This window comes from Uloborus diversus, chromosome 1 (assembly GCF_026930045.1).
Source record: "Uloborus diversus isolate 005 chromosome 1, Udiv.v.3.1, whole genome shotgun sequence".
Taxonomy (NCBI): domain Eukaryota; kingdom Metazoa; phylum Arthropoda; class Arachnida; order Araneae; family Uloboridae; genus Uloborus; species Uloborus diversus.
Genome location: NC_072731.1, coordinates 36,290,209 through 36,309,166, shown reverse-complemented (window position 1 = coordinate 36,309,166; position 18,958 = coordinate 36,290,209). Strand labels below are relative to the sequence as shown.

The 18,958-nt window shown below is 33.9% G+C and overlaps 2 protein-coding genes across 2 annotated transcripts in view; both read right to left on the bottom strand.

Moving 5' to 3' along the window:
- LOC129234355 (cytochrome P450 2U1-like) overlaps positions 1 to 2,577 on the bottom strand; it is a 42,334-nt gene extending 39,757 nt beyond the window's left edge. The window contains exon 1 of the mRNA XM_054868348.1: positions 2,384 to 2,577. Within this exon, the coding sequence (XP_054724323.1) occupies positions 2,384 to 2,577 (194 nt within the window). The remainder of the gene's footprint in view (positions 1 to 2,383) is intronic.
- Positions 2,578 to 6,463: 3,886 nt separating this feature from the next.
- LOC129234353 (uncharacterized) lies at positions 6,464 to 14,878 on the bottom strand. Its single transcript, XM_054868346.1, has 2 exons — positions 14,046 to 14,878; positions 6,464 to 6,926 (listed from the first exon to the last, which is right to left on the bottom strand). The coding sequence occupies exons 1-2, from the start codon at positions 14,876 to 14,878 to the stop codon at positions 6,464 to 6,466; spliced, it is 1,296 nt and encodes a 431-aa protein (XP_054724321.1).
- Between the last annotated feature and the right edge of the window lie 4,080 nt (positions 14,879 to 18,958).

Sequence of the window (18,958 nt, the reverse complement as noted above, 5' to 3'; positions counted from 1 at the left end):
AAAGTATGCCTTGTAATGATTTTTGAAAGAATCAAGCAAATAAAGAAACTTTTCATACTTTTTCAAGCACTTGGAAAAACTTTATATTTTTCAGGAACTTTTCAAGGTTTTTCAAGGGCATAAAATTTACGAACATATGCGCCTGTAAAAAAAAAAATGGCGCATGCGCCACGAGATTACTTCCGAATTTATTTGCAAAAGAGGTGGTTAATTAGCTGCGTTACTATTACAGTCAACGCACGACACAACAGTTTCAAGAGCTTCGGATCCATTGAAAAAATTTGAGACGAATATTCGAGTTATCGAGATCCAAGATCGGAAAGTTCATTCGTTATTGCAAACGTGAGGCTGCAATTCCGAGAAATATCGGTAGCACCCTGCTTCGCTATTCGACGTCATGACTCTTCCCCCAAACCTCTTTTTTATGGATTTCCATGCTGCAGCGGTTGAAGGAGTAATGACGTCAATTTGAAGCGAAATAATACGGGAAAGTCAGGTTAAGGCGCCGCGGCCGCGTGTTTGGGTGTACAGTATCTTTGAACACAATGGAAACTTTTAAAATCTGATTTTTAAGTAAAAACTGTAAAAGCGGACTAATCGGACCAAAATGTTAAAAAGCGGTCTAAAGCGGACTTAACCTTAAAAAACGGACTTTGGCGGGAAAAGCGGACCATTTGGGAGCCCTGTGAATAATATAGATTATAAACATTAAGAAAACTAAAAATTACTGGAAATCTGCCTTTTAAATGTTGCCAAAAATAATAAAAAATAGTAATAATAAAGTTAATTTTGATAATAAAAGTTAACTAACTAAATTCATGGCAAAACCTTAGCAATGAATTACGCTCTTAAACTGATGACTTGACTTGAATCAAAGAAATAATTGGAAATCTGCATTATTTAAAACGTTTAAAATGACCAAAATCCACAAATATATGCTTACTTATGTTTAGTCTTGAAATTAAATTGTTAATTTTATTGACAAAACTAAATTTATAAAGATCATCACTTTTCATTAGTTTTGGCAGCAATTAAAAAGCAACTACGTCACTTCCGTCAGACAAAAAGGCTGGAGATCAGAAATTCAAAGCTCTCGCACAAAAAGTTGATCTTCAAAACAGAGAACAAAAAAAAAAAAAAAAAAAAAAAAAAAAATGCACAAAGCTTATAAAAAAGCATTTATTTCATCCATGGTGAAAGTTTGTTGATATAAGTGTTAATTTTAAGGCAAAGTATCAGTGCTTACTTAGTAATTAATATTTAGACACGAACGGTCTAAAAAATTAAACGAGTCTATTTCTAAAATGGACTTTACTAACCGTGACGAACGTACTTCAGAGTTACCTTCTTCGCGGTTACGTTCGTCACATGTCATATTTTGAAGAAATATTCATTTCTGTCACATTATAAGAAAAATTAATATTATTTTGCATGAAAAATAAAGTTAAGAAATGAAAATAACGCATTGCATTGTTTTTAAAATAATATTTACCAAACTTTAAAGAAAATGAAAGCTGAATTTCATGTTGCAAATTCAAGGTTGCAAAAATGTTACGTTTGTCACACTATAGTAATTTAGTTTCAAAAACCAATTTATGTGATTTATACTGTGTTTTATTGCATGAATATTACACAGAAGTTTTATTCTTTCGCAAAATTCCCCAAAATCACAAGTAAATGATTATTAGACGTTTAAAACTCATGTTATGCAACGAAATGTCTCTGAATGTTACGTTCGTCACGATGGAATTGACCCAACTTTAAAATTTCCATACGTCGGGGAGGGGAAGGGATTAACTTTAAATAGAATTATGCTGTGCAGCTTTTGGAAATAGTATTTGCAGCATTGGTGAGTATTGTTTCAATGCGAGTAGAATTTTTAGAAAAGATATACTGCAAACAGAAGGTAAGGGGCCCCGAAATGAGACTGAGATTTCCCTAACTTTAGAAATTAATCGGGTCATTGCATCTAGCAGATGACCATAAAAATATTTTAGCTGATGCGTGTATAGTTATTTTTTGAGAAACGACCCACCAGAGAACATTTCTGGTGACACATCAGGTTTTTTGTGAAGTTGAAATGAAAAAGTGAACCAACGCAGTCAGCGAACGTCTCCTACCAATGGGCAAATACAGTTTTTTTTTCGTCGTTTTATTTTTGAAAATGTATAGATGCGGAAAAGTTGCTATTGCACATTCAATTAAAAAAAAAAAAAGAATTAAAACCTTATTAAAAAATATATATATTCATTCATTTGAACGGTTTACACTACTACTTAATTTTTTTTCTGAACTAGATAAGGCTTTAACTTTCACAACTTTTAATATTGCTTTCGTGATTAATTTAAGCAAAAAAAGAACCAACAAATGCAAAAACACTTGCCTGTAAATAGGACCATATTTTTTAGATAATTCTGTCAGTTTGACATAGGGCTTGCGCGTCATGAAAGGCAAAAATCCAACAAAAGGCAAGCCTGCCGGTCCCGGCAGAGTCCTTTGGTTCCGTTTTCTTGTACCAAGCCATAGAGATACTAACAACACAACTAAGGAAATAAGAACTAAACTCAACGAATCCATTGTTGATGTTTCAATGAAGCATTTTCAAAGCCAGATTTGTTTTTAATTGAAAAAAAAAATATTATGATTATCAGCAGCAAGCTTTGATGGTGAACTCTTATCAGTTACACCAAATACCGCAAACCGTCTGCGACATTTTACTTCATTGAAACACATCAGGTCAGATAAAAAGTACGATAAACGGATGCAACTGTCCTGCAATAATGACTTGCTTTTCTAACAAGTAAGGTTGTTCAAAAAAGAAAGTTTTTGACTTAACTTAAGGAATCGAACCGATTTCTGGAACAAATGCTTCAATTAGTTCGTTGCTTGGAATTTGGTTGTTAGAAGAATTTAGAATAACGTTTTCCCCGACCCATAATAAAATTAATTTATTTTACGCCTAACATAGCTTTAAAATCAGTTTGCGTCAATCATAACTTACCTTTCTAATGAAAATGTAAGCGGATTCAATGGAGAAAAATACTTTTTTGTTTTTCTCTGCATAAGGTATAAAAGAGTTCTGCCGTAATTTTTGACGATAATTAACATTTCTTTAAGTCAGTCGAAAACGAAAACTGCACATCATGATTTTTTTTGGATTTTATGATGAATGAACGGCGATAAATTTGTTATATTTCTTTTGTTTTCGTCTGTTTTGTTTTGTTTTGTATGCATGATATAATAATCAATAAAATTATAGCTCCAGTGTCTAGTCTCTTCAGAACGAAAAAATGTATACTTATATTTTATAACACTATGTGAAAAAAAATTTATAGTGTCAAACTCTTGCAAAGATTTTGAAGATTATCAAAAACCTTTGTGACCGAAAGTCTCCCGTAGACGAAGTTCGCACACGACTTAGTCATGCTTCCAAACTGGAGAGAGAGAGAAGCTTTCACAAATCTTGAAGCAAAGATCCCAAATTAAGTGATATGTTTTAATGTAAAGTATTGAAAGCGATCAGGTTTTTTCCACTCGTTTCAAGTAACACGTGTCTCTCATTCATTGAAATTGAACCACGTGACTTGGGATCTTTTCCTCAGCGAGCCAGTGAATGGATTCGCTCCCCTCCGGTTACTGATTCCCACTCTGAGAGTGAAACCAGTTTCTTCGCATTTTGCTCACTCCTTTCAAAAACGTCATATCTCAAAGATAAGCGATTTTGAGTTACGCTTTTTTTTTTTTTTGAACTGCCATGAATTAGCAGCATATCTCTGCAAGACCTGCATTTCGATAATTTAATATTTCGCCGTAAGAGAGCAAAAGTGTCGTATTTGCACTTTTCAAGTGCTTTCGGAATATTCTTTTCAAGAATGTCCCATCTTGCGTAGTTCTTGATCCCTTAGGCATGAAACATCTGCGTCGTTTAGCGAAACATGGTATTATTTATTCTGAAAACATTATTGCAAAACAAAAATAGAGCATTTTTCAATCTTATTTTTTAATCAAGAACACATTATTTTCATTTATGTCGGTATTGTAATTAGAACAATTCGTGACAATAATAACACATTTTGAGATACTTCAAACAGTAAGTTTGAAATGTAATGCAAGAACGTCATAAATAAAACGTACACTTTTTCTTCATAAAATAGAAGAAACACCGGATTTTCTTGAAAAAGATCTTATGCGTCAGAAAAAGTTCAATCATTGACTTAAAATATAGTTTTACCACATATCTTACTTTTAATTTTTAAAATTGCTCTCCTGAAAAATCACGTTTTTTGAGATACGACGTTGTTGAAAGGAGTGAGCGATTTGTAGACTCGCTGAAGAGGAAAATATAAGATCACTTAACTTTGAAAAACAATTTTTCAGTGTCATTTTTAGTCAATGATGAAGCCTACTCAATTGTTAGGAAATACGAAGAACTCTCGGAATCTCTTCCATATGTTAAACGTTATCTCTCCTCTGTCATCAACAGTTTAGTTAAAAAAAATGCCGCAAGTTTTCCATTCCAAACCCCATGTTTTCTTTCATGACAACTGACCGTACTTAACAAAACTCGGGAGGTTCGCGATCAAATAAAATCAACTTGTGGTATAATGTCCTTTACCTGAGTTATTAATAAGCAGTATCCCAAAGCAGTAGAAAATTACAGTGTAATACTTGTGCAAATACAGATAAATGGCCTTCTAGGGAAAAATAAGTATAGTATTAGAAAAATAAAATTTTTATTTGCACTCAGTTTAAAAAATGTTCGCGAATCAAATAATTACAGTGTAATACTTATTCAAATACAAATAAATGATGTTCTAGGTAAAAATAAGTATGACATTAGAAAAATAAAATTTTTATTTACACTCAGTTAAAAAAAAGTCTTCTATACACAGGAAATATACATATGTAATGCACAATAAAAGAAAAACTATTGTACAAAAGAATAAATATAAATCAAATATTTAAATAGTATAAAATATTTCTACAATGAGAGCTCCTTTAAGTGCAATATACTTTATTTGAAAATTATTAAAAATCTTATCTTCTGAATCTTTTATTGAAAGCAAAAGAAATATTCCTTCTGAAGTTAGTTTTAAGTACGATACTCGATGATATAAAAAATACATAATGATTTAAAATATGTAGGTAGGATGTGCAATTAGTGTGTAGGGTGGTTCAAAAAGACTTTTTTTCAGCTAGAGTCCAGGACACCCCCTATTTTTCTTAGACTTACTAATAGTATTATGCTTTAAAAGTTTTAGCTTCTTACTCAAAATTTAAGAGGGTGCTCAATGACCCTTTAATTTAACATCAGCCGTAACATATAAAATGCCACAAGTTTAGAAACTTTTAATTTCCCCAGCTTTTTTTGAGCAATCACGATTGCTTATTGCTTTTATTTGACTGTTTTTGGCGTCCTATCATTTTATTCCCCCCCCCCCCCGCCACCCTCCGCACCATCACTATCGACCGGTTCCTCACGATGCTGCTCCTATAGCGAAAGCCGTCTCCAGGTTGCATTCATGTCCTACACACATGCGCGTACATACACGCACCTGCACACACACACCTACAAACACATACACCCTACACACACACCTACAAACACATACACACACGCATACATACAGACACACACACATACACACAATTACCCACACATTCATGCCTGCACACAGACACAAACACATATGCCTACACACACATACACGTACCCCACCCCCACGCACACTCATTCATACACACAACTACCCACACACTTATGCCAGCACACAGACACGAACACACATGCCAACACACACATACCCCCTACACCACAAACAGACATACCCCCCCCACACACACAAACACACACGCCTACATACACACACTCGTGATTGCGAAAAACATAATTTGAATTCAAGAAGTCAAAATTCAAATTAATTTTTCTTTCTTTTTTTTTGTATATAATTATTTTATTGCCATGTATATTCATATTACTAGTGTAGGTATGCTATGTAGCATTGGTTTTTTCACTTCAATGTATTTTTTTAATCCCCCTCCCCATACTTATGACATTTGGGGGAGGGGGTTGAGCACCCTCTTTCAGTTGAAATAGGAAGCTAAAGTTCTTCCAGTATATTACTATCCACAAGTCTAAAAATATTGCGGGGTGTCCTGTTATCTAAGAGAAACATTTTTTTACAGTATTTTTGAGCCACCCTAATGAATATTTTAATAAAGTATGTAGGCTAAAATATAATGTTGGCATGAATCATGCATTTTCTATGCATTGATGCGGAGGAAAAGCTTTTTTTTAACAGTTTCAAAAGTTTATATAAAAAAAGCAACATTGCAAAATACTTTCTTAATCAAACATTAAAAAGTGGAAAAATAATTGTTTAATTCAAATGGCTTGAAGTATTTAGTTCAGGATATTCTAGTTTGCAACAGTCGGTGCAGGTGCTACACTTTCGACGTTTGCTTAATCATCTTCCAAATTGAGGTACCTTTGTAGAGATTTTGGTAATTCCAATTCATAAATACCATATGGTAGAGCCGAAGATGCCCGAAGATTTTGGCGAATTTTGCACCTGGCCAGATGCTTCAACGATCGAGGTTCCTTCGGTCCAAAAGACAACTCCATGAAATTGTTCTCATACATCAAACAAAACTTTGAGTTCTTTTCGCACCTCCCCGGGTACAAAATGAGGTGCTTGGCCAAGCTGACATACTCGTTGAAGACTGAAGATACCATTTCGGCGTACCTGACGTAGGGCTCTGGTATGGCTCTCCATACCATATAGAAGCAGCGTTTCTGGTCGTTTGTGACGAAATAGAGTCCTCGTCGACGTATTTCTGTCGAACTTGTTGTCAACAAGTTTACATACCTTATGTTGTTCATCATTTGCAGAATCATGAGGTAGGTTGGTGGTATTATTTCACTTCTAGAAAAGAAAACATTCACTCTGAGATTATGACAAAATGGCAGAAAACAAATGTATACACACTTACATCATTTATTTAGCTTTTTAATGAGTAAAATAGTGTAAACTGCACGTTAATCTGCTGTACACCAGTCTTTAAAGAGATCATCTAACAGTTTTAACGAAAAAATGCAAAAAAAAAAAAGGGCAAAATTACTATTTTGACCTGTTGTATATAAGGGAAGCTAAAGAGACTTGATCCCCCCTTTTTTTTTGTAGAATAGGTAAAACGATATAAAAAATAAAGATAAATAGTTTGCCATTTTGCACTATGGCTAAAAATAATAGCATAATTCAAAGTATAAATGGTAAAAAAAATATATGTTCCTCAAGTCTGCATATGGGTCTAGTGTCTCTAAAGTTAGGGAGATTTGAGCCAGCACTTGGGGAGACGTGACCCACCTCATGAATGTAAGAAGACTCATAGATACTAAAATCAAAAACGCAGGTTTGATAGTGTTTTTTGTTTTAATAAGTGATACTTGAAGTGAACATAAATGTTCACTCATTAGGTAAAATGTTACATATATATTTATATTTTAATTAATTTTACTCTATATCAGCAGGAAAGCAGAAGTCGAATTCAAAGCTTTATCAGATCAGACCTAAGCAACATTTCAGTTATTTTACTAAGTAACAACTAATTGGGCTTAAAAATTATTACTATTTTAATTATTTGTCAAATAAAAACAATTTTTTAGACCAAAATATTATATATTATAGTTATTTATTAAAAAGAGAAAAAATCAGGCCTTCATATTCACAATATTAGAGTTATTGCATGAATAAAATAAAATCATTAGACCTAAATGACAATATTTCATCTGTTCAAAAATAAAAATTCATTGAAAAAACATCAAATTAAACAAAAACATCAAATTGTCGTCTTTGGGTCAAGTCGCCCTGGTTGATTTGGGTCAAAGCTCCCTATGTAGTTTTCTATTGTTTACCTTAAATTTTTATCATCTTACATTAAAGTAATATAAAAAAAAAATCTGCATATCAGTATATCGCTAGAAAAGACACTAAAACATGTATACTTTTAAAATTCATTTCCCTCAAAACTGGAGGTTAAAGTCTAAAAAAATCCAGAATCTTAAAAATCAAATTTAACCCGAAGGGTGCAGTATCATTTAACAGTTAATTTCTTGAAAACTACAGATAGTTCTGAAATGGCTTTTCCCTGCAAAATGTTACTAGTCAAACAATAATATGATTACAATTTTCGCTAAATATCCTTTTCATGGAAAAAATTCTCATGGGTCAAGTCTCCCTAGTATGGGTCAAACCTCCCTAGTTTCCCCTAGTAAAGAAAAACGCTGACTAGCGGATTTTTTCGAATGCGTTCGTAGTGAATTTGAATAATGCTTATAAAAAGGCTATACTTTTTGAATATGTTAGAATTATTTTGAACAAAGACTACATTTATTACTATCTCAAACATGGACTTGACGCATTTCAAGAGATGGCATCAAATTTTAAAAAAAAAGGAGGGGTGGTGGAGCTATAAAGATTATCAAGACAAGAGCCTTGTTTTCCAAAGGGATAAATTTACTCTCGAATTGCATGAAGCTTTTACCGCTGAATCCTTCAAATGCAATCTGATATCATTTAAAAAGAAAAATTATACAAAAAAATAAACTTTGCGCTGAATTTATGTAAAAACGTGCAATTTACATCAAAATTTAATCTTCTGAAAAATAGAAAGAATGAAAAACTTAATTGTTTCCTTTTACCCCAAAATACAGTATTATGAGGTTAGATGGAAACCTTAAATTTCACTTCAAAAATAGCTGGAAAGGGAAAATTCACAAAGAAATATTTTTAGCAACCTTCCACGTGACAAGTTAAGCGAGTCCAGTCACCTCGCATTTGTAGACCTGCTGTAGAGGAAAATGTAAAAAATCACTGAACTTTAAAAAACAACATTTTTTCAACGTGTCATCTTCAAACAATATGATACCCACACAATTGCTCGAAAAGGTGCTGAACTCTTGGAATCTCTTCTATGACTAGTTTCCGCTCACTAACACTTCATATCAAAAATTACCACAAGGGTGGAAATCGAGTTTGTTTCCATTTACTCCATGTTTCATTTTACCCCTACTGAACCCTTTTTAACCCACTTTCGCCTTGTTTGACAGTAACGCGTTTTCTGACTTTTTTGAGCAATCACGAATTGCTTATTGTTTTCATGTGACTGTTCAATGGTGTCTTTCGATTTTTTCCCCCACCTTCCTCTGCAGCACCTCCGTCGACTGGCCCCTTCCGATGCTACTCCTCTAGCGAAAACAGTCTCCAGGTCACGTCTACATCCTACACACACACACACATACATACACAACCTACACACACACACACACATACTTACACACTCATGCCTGCACACAGACACACACACACCCGAAAACACACTCACATACACACATATCCACACACGCACAAACACACAGGTCTACACACACGAACTCGTGATTGCGAAAAGCATAATTTGAATTCAAGAAGCCAAAATTCAAATTAATTAATTTATTTTATTTTTATTTATTTATTTATTATTATTATTATTTATTTATTTTTTTTTTTTTGAGGAACATCAGCCTTTAACACTGGCAACTTTTTTCTCTGCATGTTTCGCATACTCAGTGGCGCAACGAGGAGGGAGGAGTAAGCCCCCCTTCTCCACACACAGACAGGGCCGCAGAGAGCCAGGACGGGCGCCTTATCAGTTATGTTGCCGGGTTTCTCCCGCCTCTTAAAAAAAGGAAGAAAAGAAAATGGGGAAAGAAGAAAGCAGGGGAAAATAGAAAAGAAAAGGGGGGAAAAGATAAAAGGAGGGGGGAGAAAAAAATCCAAACTGCTTACTAAAAAACAATTAACGCTATTTTAAGTGCCACAGATAAAATTTTTCTTAATCTTTATGTTTTCTGTAACTCAGAGTTTTTCTCCCTTTTTCTTTCTTCCTTTCTTTTTATTTCTTTCCTTCCTTTCTATCTTTCTTTTTTCTGCGTCAGTATCGCCAGACCCCCTAAGGCCCGGACCCCTAGTTTCCGACTAAGCTGACATGGCTTCTCGTCGGGCCTGCGCACAGACCAACCCTAGGTTTTAACAGTATTATCAATCGCTATACGATACTTTATTCACATGTACGGACTGTTGTTACACCTTTCCCCGATGGTAAATTCTACCGACGTTGCGCAAACTGGTTCACAACACTACTCGTAGCTGGTTTTGGTTAATTCATAGCAAATAAAAAATATTATAGAGCAAATATTTTTTTCATATTTTGAGATGTTTGAAGTGTTCAGGACGACTAAACTTTCACGCATTACCTATAACTACAACCAGGGCAGTAACCAGACTTTTGTTTTCCGGGAGGGTTTTACCGAACATATTCGTATATTCTATTGCTTTTTGTTAGAATAGATTATTTGAAAAAATGGGAGGTGTCGCTACTTTATGGGCATTATTTCAGTATGAGAAAAATTCACCATACTACGTAATGCATTTAATTAAGAAAAAAAATGATGCGGGCCCCACATTGCTACCTTGTTCGCCTATTAAACAACCGATTTATTTTTAAAAACTCAGAAGAATAGGTGCATGTACACATGTACTCATATCCATTCATTAAGAAGCAATACACCCAAAATCCATATTGTTTTTTCACACATGTAAAATAGGTTAATCATAGATTCTCGCAATATCGAATGGAAAAATAAAGGATGTTTTTGTTCGGGTCTGAGATCTGAAATTGCAACAAGAAAAATAATTGAAAAAAAAAAACTAACCAACACTCTACTAAAAAGGCTCAAGAGGCAGCAGAAAACAGAAAAATTGCGATCGATTATCCTAGAAACATTTATAATTGGAATTTTATGAAAGTGCACTCTGGGCTCCTAATTTTGGAAAAATAATGAATGTGAATAAGGGTTACAAGAATGCCAACGATGAGAAATTTAGTGTATTGAGGTTTCGAAATTTTTCGGACGGTTCAGATTTCAAGAAACATGAGCCAAGCTCAAGAAATGTACAATGTACAAATTAATACATTAAAAAATCATATCTATAATTATAATGATATTATAAAGATAGAAAGCGGATTTCTGTATGTTTATATGTTCGAGATAATCTCCGAAACCATTGTAACTATTTGAAAAGTTCTTTCACTACATGAAATGTACATTCTTACTAAGTGACATAGGCTATAAATCATGCATGTATGTATTTATACTAATTATTAAAACCAATAGTTTGTCTTCGCTACCAGTTAATGTTTCATAGTGTTTTATTCTTATATACGTAAAAACAAGCACCGATTGTCCCGCATTTGCAATGATTAAATCGGTGAAGGTTAGGGCAGGGCGATATACCAATATACCTTCCTATATCGATATATATATTTACTACCGCGATAACGATATTTAGCTTTATATCCGTCCGATATATCGTTTAAAAGGAAATACGAGACTTAATTACGGAGAAGTTAAAATACTGACTCAAAAATACATAATCTTTCATAGCTCTGTGTGATGGGTGAGTGTTTGAAATTTCAAGATATTATTTGCATTCTTCAAACAGTTATTTAATATTTAATTTTAAATTATAGTAAAAGGGAAAATTAACAAGCCAGCCGAAGGCAAATATGGGCCCCTTGGTCAGTTTGGTCTCCGGATTCCGTCCCCCTATAAAGTTTTCAGAACTTAGACTACTACGATTAAGAGTGGGGCCCTTCCAAGGAACGAACTCCTAGTATTTCATATTTTGTAAAATATTATCTACAACGAAACTCAAAAAAATAAATGCTGCGGAGCGTTTATAGTGTTTATAAACGCTCAAACGCTAATAGCGTTTATAGCGCAGTTGATGAAACAACTGAAAATTCTCTAAAGGAAGATGCAGGTATAGTAAGAGTTTTATAACTTTCAACAACAATAAATTTCATTTTTGAAATGAAACTGAAAAAAAAATTAGTTATGTTAGTAAAGGGTCAATTACGAGCTAGCTACTTAAGTTAGTAAAGGTTCGATATCGAAAATTCTGTCAAATTCCAAGTTTCATAGCAAATCTCAACTTGTTATAATAGTAAAAAAAAACCCTGCTCTGGTATGATATTCCTTATATCTTGAAAGAAAAAGTAAGCAATATTGAATTAAACTGATAAATTAAATTTCAAAAAATCATTTCAACGCAGCTTAAAAAAGTTTACAAAGTTTACACAAAAAAACACCTATTTTACGGCGACATTTTGATTCTAACCATGCGCAGTATTTCGGAATTTAACGATTTTTTTATTTGCATCATATCCCTATCGTGTTTTACACGTTGTTGTGATATTTTTATTCTTTTTTTTTTTTTTTTTTTGCTTCATGGATCCCTTTCTTAAGCCGGGGGGGGGGGGGGGGGTTAGATAACGGAGACAGATAGCGAGAGAGTAAGAAGAAAATGACGAAATCCTGTTGATAAAGGAAAACGTTATGGACATTCGTTCTTATTGTGTATTGCAGGTTATTTTATGCATTTTTTAATTGATAAAATGCTTTTATTTGGTCAAAACGAGCAATTGAATCTCCATTAATCACGTTTTCTAGTTTAAAACCTTTTTTTCGATCGGAAAAAAAAAGAGTGAATGAGATTTATAAAGTTTTTTGCGCTTAATAAATTTTTACTGAAACTAAAATTATGCGTAAATTTAAATAGTTTAGTGTTGGCATTTAAGATCGATCACTTTTTACCAAGAAAACTTATGAATTTCAAATTCAGTGTGCTAAACAAGCATGAAGAAAACCGCTTTTGTATTAGTGGATGTGGAACATAAAGTAAGGTAGCTGCATGCAGTTATTAAAACCAGTGTTGGGCATTAATCAATTATTTTTTCAATTGCCTTGCTAGTTTATTAAAAAAATAATTGCAATTAAATTAATTGCAATTAAACTATTAATTGCAATTGGATTAATGTACGTTAATCGTTTCTCATAATTAAAATAATTGCAATTAATGTTTTTAAATGTTTTATGAAACTATTAAAACTAACAATTAACTTTATGTATCAATAGGTACATCGCAGGGTAAAGAGTCAGAAGTATTATTCAATTTCGTATTTTCGTTCAGTGCTGATTGCTTGTTCGCCGCGTGAACTAGTCTCATTCAAGCTAGCTTTTTCCACACGTAAATGTTTGTGTTTTAATTAAGTGTTTTAAGTTTGTGTAAATCATTGTTTTAGTTTAACCCAAAACAGAGGAGGTGAGAAAGAAGGACATAACAGGGGACGTGAGGTCTCAGAAACTGCTCTGTTAAAAAATAAAAAAAAAATCAATCATGTACATAATTATAAGATACATTTCTGAAATTTCTCTCAGATGTTACTTAGACTTTCATTAGTGAAAAAAAAAGGAAAAAATTGAAATATACCTTTTCTGAGGAAATTTCGCTGGCGCCATAAGATTTTTTGTGAAAAGTCATATGTTGCAATAAATAATTTATTGCTCGTAATAAAGTTACTGTTGAGCATTAATCTTATATTAGTTGCTAACATGTGTATTTAAATAGATAATAATATGGTACCCGTCCAGCGTCCTCGTCCCAGGTAACCAGTCATTTTTTTAAGAGTTAGTTTTAATTAAAAATTAACAAAACAAATTACTATTGTTAATTGTAGCAAACTACAATTAACAATTAATTAATTGTTAATTGTAATTTTCCACAATTACAATTGATCAATTGTTAGTTGTTGTGGTAACGGTTACCAATTAATCAATTGTTAATCTTTAATTGTTCATGCAATTAAAATTTCCCCAACTCTGATTGAAACTCTAAGAAATGCTTTGCACTAGATGACTTCCTTTGGCGAGATCGAACCACGCCGTAATGTTTCAGCGTAATTTCCCCATCGCTGCTTTCCTACTTCAGCCTAGCTGCTTATGACCTACAGTTCCATTTAAAACTTACTACGGGCAGTGAAAGACCACTCCCCTATCCTCCATGCTAAACGACAACGTTAGTTACCCCGCCAAACAGTGTTAGAACGCTATGAACAATATTTTTAAAAACATTGATTATGCGGAAATAATCTTCCTTACTTACACAAAAGGGAATCCGTGGCCACTCTTCTTCTGCTCTAACGAAGTGAACACTTTAAAACCATGCTGGAGCAAAAGCGAAGTCCTTGAAATATTTCCAAAAGCAACTGCATTGAGAATTGAAAACTTTCGGGAATACTCCCATAAGGTTTTCGGGTTATTTTCACAATACGCCTGGATGTCGAACCTCTCCTTTGTTGCATGGTTCAAAATGTATTCAAAAAACCCTTGTGGATAAAAAGGTTGCCGCACATGGCGAGTATCTGATGGTTCAATCGCGTACCAGTCTATCGTTGCTTTGAGAAGTGACACTATCAGAGGGCTGTTCTGGATGTTCTTGTGGAAACACAACTCCAAGAGCTCTGCCATGAATTCGTATTGACTGGCATTACTTTCGGAAAGTTCAAGATCCAGTTGGATTGTATCACATACTTTGAGCAATTTATCCACTTTTACTTCTGTTTGGATAGCATCAGGGCATGCAGCTAGACTCATCCTCATGCAAGCGATGTAATCATTAAGAAGATTGTTCCTCAACAGCAACATCAGTTTCTTCTTGAAGTATAAATATCGCAATCGTGTTAGGGCACCCATCGTGTCCATATCGAACAGAATACGTTCTGGTAGCTTCTTCAGAAAACGAAATACAAGAGACGAGTCATATTCCAGTCCATTATAATCCACCGTTGTTTTTAATTCAACTGAAAGTTCTTTTAAAGATCTTATTGCCTGTTTTACGGATGGTAAAGCAGCACTTAAATGGCTTTTGCATCTTCTTGAAAAATCGACAATATCCAGTGCTTCAAAAACATGGAAATCGCTGTGATTTTCCTCCATGACTGCTGATCTCGGCGATCGTACCTCCTGGATGCTTAAACGACAACTCTTTGATACCTATCAATTACAGTCGAAAACCAAAAGTTGAACTAAAACAGATATAGATTATTCATTTGAGAGATAACACAATAGATGATAATTTGCCACTTCGTATTTTTGACAATTTTAGCTTGTAATATTCACCGATAAACAATCATCTCTAAAGATAACCATTAAATCTTTCATAGATGGTTATCTATTCTAATCATGATGCAATTCAAGTATTCTGCCACGTGAATTTAAACAACTCGGTAATGCCCTTGAAAATGAGGTGCCGTCGGTATATTTGTTTATTACCGTATACAGTCTATTAGAAAATAACTCTAAATAATATTACATGCTTTAGCTTACTCAAAAACATTTGATATTATCTTTCCTTAAACATCTTTATCGATAATTTGACTCATAGTTATGAACATTGATAACTTTCTAAAATGAGAAGGTAGGGAGAATGATGTGTAATACAATGTTTGGATTGCAGCATTGAATCTCTTGCATAAAATAAGAGCGATGACTTATGCTCGGAGCTTGTTTACTGTTAATAATCAGCCCGTGCAAAAATGTATGTATGATTTAATTTGCTGTTGATAAACAAAAAAAGAAAAAATTTTATTGTTTTTTGACACTTGATATGAAAATCACTTCTAGTGCCCATTTTTGCAAATACTTGTAACTGCTGGAATTCACACAGGAAAACACTTTGGTTCTTCAATAATGTAATATAATCCCACTCTGACAAGTATTAGAGTTAGCCGCTTAGAGCTTAGACACATCACTTAATATGGAGCAATTTAGTTGCTCTAGAATTTTCGGAAGGATTTCTCATAATTTTACATTCTAAATTTCATCAATTTCTTCTTCTTTCTGTATTTAAATGAACGATATAATATTTTAAAGATAATTTCGTGATGTCGGCAGCATGTAAGTTCTTTTATGTTCCACATCATAAATCAGCTGTTTCTCTCTTCTTCACACAAGAGCATAGATGCCCCCCTTCCCCAAAGAGTGCTAATATATCCACACAAATGCTATATTGCACCTCTTCATCGAGAACGAAACTCCAGAAAATGAGATTAAGACGCATAAAACACGCTTGAAAAATTATAAATGGAGTGTTCTGCTGTTCTGCGCCATAATCCCTTGCCCCCCCCCCCTCCCTCCCTCTTATGAGTACACCTGTTCAACAACAAATATGCTCGTACATGCAGCAAATATTCACTCAGTAAAATTACAAAATTGACCTGAAATTAATTGAAATTCTCCCCCAAAATATTCATCCACCGCACAATTTTAGGAGCAGTTAATGCTTTTTGGTTAAAAAAATGTTTAGTTTGGGCATGGTTTACTTTGCAATTTCTCACATTTGGGCGTGCAGTTTAGAAAATCCTTGGTGAAGGTCATTAGCACGTCCCATTTTATCATCAGTTTAAAAATAACGCTATCTGCCTGAAATAAATGACGTGCTTGGAAGGTATTACTCACGCATCTTGATGCGTTGTCAGTTGATTGCTTTCATCTTGTATTTAAACAAGTTATTATCAATCGTGTTCTCTATGAGAAATGAAATACAACGCCATGAGTACATAATCATTGCATAATGTGTCAATTCCCGCTTTTTTCAAGTTGAGTCATTTCATTGCACTTTATTTATTTGCTATTGTTTTTTCAACACACTTCACTTCACAATCCTACCCCCCCCCCATGACTACGGGCAGTGGTTTTAGCACTAAATGTAGTTTTTGGATAGGACCCTGAAGACAACTGTGAGTTTTTTCTTTTTTAAATCCAGACTAGGAGTTGAGAAACCCTTGGTTCAGCACTCCTGCATATTTGGAGAGCTGCAACTTGGGCCGCAACCGAGGTCGCCTTGGCTCTCGGCGGCCCTGGCCTTGAGTTCAATCGAGAAGCGATCCGAATGGATCTGCTTGCAGTTACCGGGCGTTGGTGAGCAATAGTGAGCAATAATTTCATTCATAAGCAGTGGTGTACCCATAGATACACCACTCCATATACGCCGTATACTTTCACACATTTTTAGACACATAGCGTATACCCTCATGCTTCAAAAATTTTCATATTATGACATATTATGTATATGATCGCATACACATATTGTGCGTGATGGATTAGCGGGAGTATACCCTCAGAAAAATTAATAGGAACATCACTGTTCATAAGGCATCATCGAAAAAGCTTTTGAATGAATAAATTAAAACCGTTATTTGTCTCTTAAATATTAGGCTTTTTTTAATTTCATTGAAACAAATATTTTTCATGTTTGTGCGCTATCGTTAAGAGTAAAACAAAATATTTTACTTCGCTTCTGCCCTAACAGTTTTTAACTCACGATAAAACAAGAACGTGGACTGTATGTTTGACGTGTGTCTGTCTACAAGGCCGTATCCAGAATTTTTTTTCGGGAAGGACCCGGTTTTCGCATTGTCTGAGCACACGCACATATACAGGGTGTATCAGTACAGCTTTTACAGACTTTCAGAGCAGATAGAGTACACCTAGACGATGGGAAATCCCATAGCGATGCATGATCGGAAACGCTTTCCTGACGCTATAGTCTCGACACAAAGCTCAAGACAAGACACGAATAAGAGGAAAAACATGTTTATTATTTTTAATACAGCAAAAATGATGGTAAGTTTTCGTCTGGTGTACTCGATAGATGTCGTTGCTTAAACCGAAGCATCAGATGACGGTGCATTTTTGATGACACGCGTTTTTTTTTTTTTCTTTTTACCTCGTTCGCTTTGACTTTCGATCTTCAATGCGGCGGAGATGTGAGGCATGTATCACGGCCCGGGGTCATCATTTCGAACACCTACTTTAATGACAATCGTTGGCTCCTTAGTGTTCCCTTACTGTACTAAGGATAATAAACATGTTTTTTCTCTTATTTGTGTCGTCACTACCGCGCCAAAAAAGCATTTCCGACCATTCATTACCACCATCGTCTAGGTTTATTTTATCTGCCCTGAAAGTCTGCAAACGCTGTACTGATATATACATACATACATATATATATATATATATATATATATATATATATATATATATATATATATATATATATATATATATATATATATATATATATATATATATATATATATATATATATATATAATAGTAAACACACATAGACGCATAAAAATATTTAACATAGAAGTCAAAGTTCTAAACTTACTCATAAGCCGGATTTAGACTTGACGGGGCACTGAGCTATTGCTATCGTTTTCAAACCGACTTCAAAAAGGACGCGGTAATCAGTTCACACCGTATGTATGATTTTTTTCCCCCCACTCACAGCGTCTCACCTAGTAAACCGATTTTGATGATTCTTTTTTTAATGGATAGGGGCTGGCTCAACTTAGGTCCCATTACTTTGTTTGACCATATTTGTCATTTAGAGAAAAAGTTATCGGCAAAAAACAGTAAATTTCATGCAATTTCCTTATTAAATAATTAAATATGAAACCCATTGCTATAATAGTCCGGTGCCATAATAAACATAAGTAACATTAATAGTAATTGTAATGAAAATTTTGAATAAAGGCTTCACTGAAGCAAGCATCAAGTTTCTTCCATGTAATTAATCCATAGTGGGGGTAAACCTAACCTGGAAGCGAGGTGATGCACCTTTACAATACAACCAGGTTAGATTTGCCTCAACTATACAGGATTGCATCACAAGCAACTTGTATGCTGTGAAATGCAAATTAGTTAGGGAAAACGTAATATTTAAATGGTTATAATTAAATTAACACACAAATGAATTCCAGAGAGGAACGAAGATAAATTTTTAGTGACAATCGCTTAAAGTTTAAGGCGTGCTTATAGTTCTTTTTTTGGTATGGAGCATTTTTATGAAAAAAATAAGGTGAAGTTTCGTGATGGTAACTTCTTACTTTTACTGAAATACCTACATTTACACTAAAAAGAATGAAATAAAAAATAAAACATAGAACCGACTTCAAAATTGCTCTAAAAAGTGAAAAATAATTTTATTCTTTAAACAACATCGATAAT

Bases quoted from the DNA above. Each gene is read 5' to 3' on its own strand.
- LOC129234353 (XM_054868346.1), bottom strand. From the start codon at position 14,878: ATGGAGGAAAATCACAGCGATTTCCATGTTTTTGAAGCACTGGATATT. The intron at 6,927-14,045 runs GTAAGTAAGGAA...TTTCTTTTCTAG, and splicing joins GGCCACGGATTCCCTTTTGT to AAGTGAAATAATACCACCAA.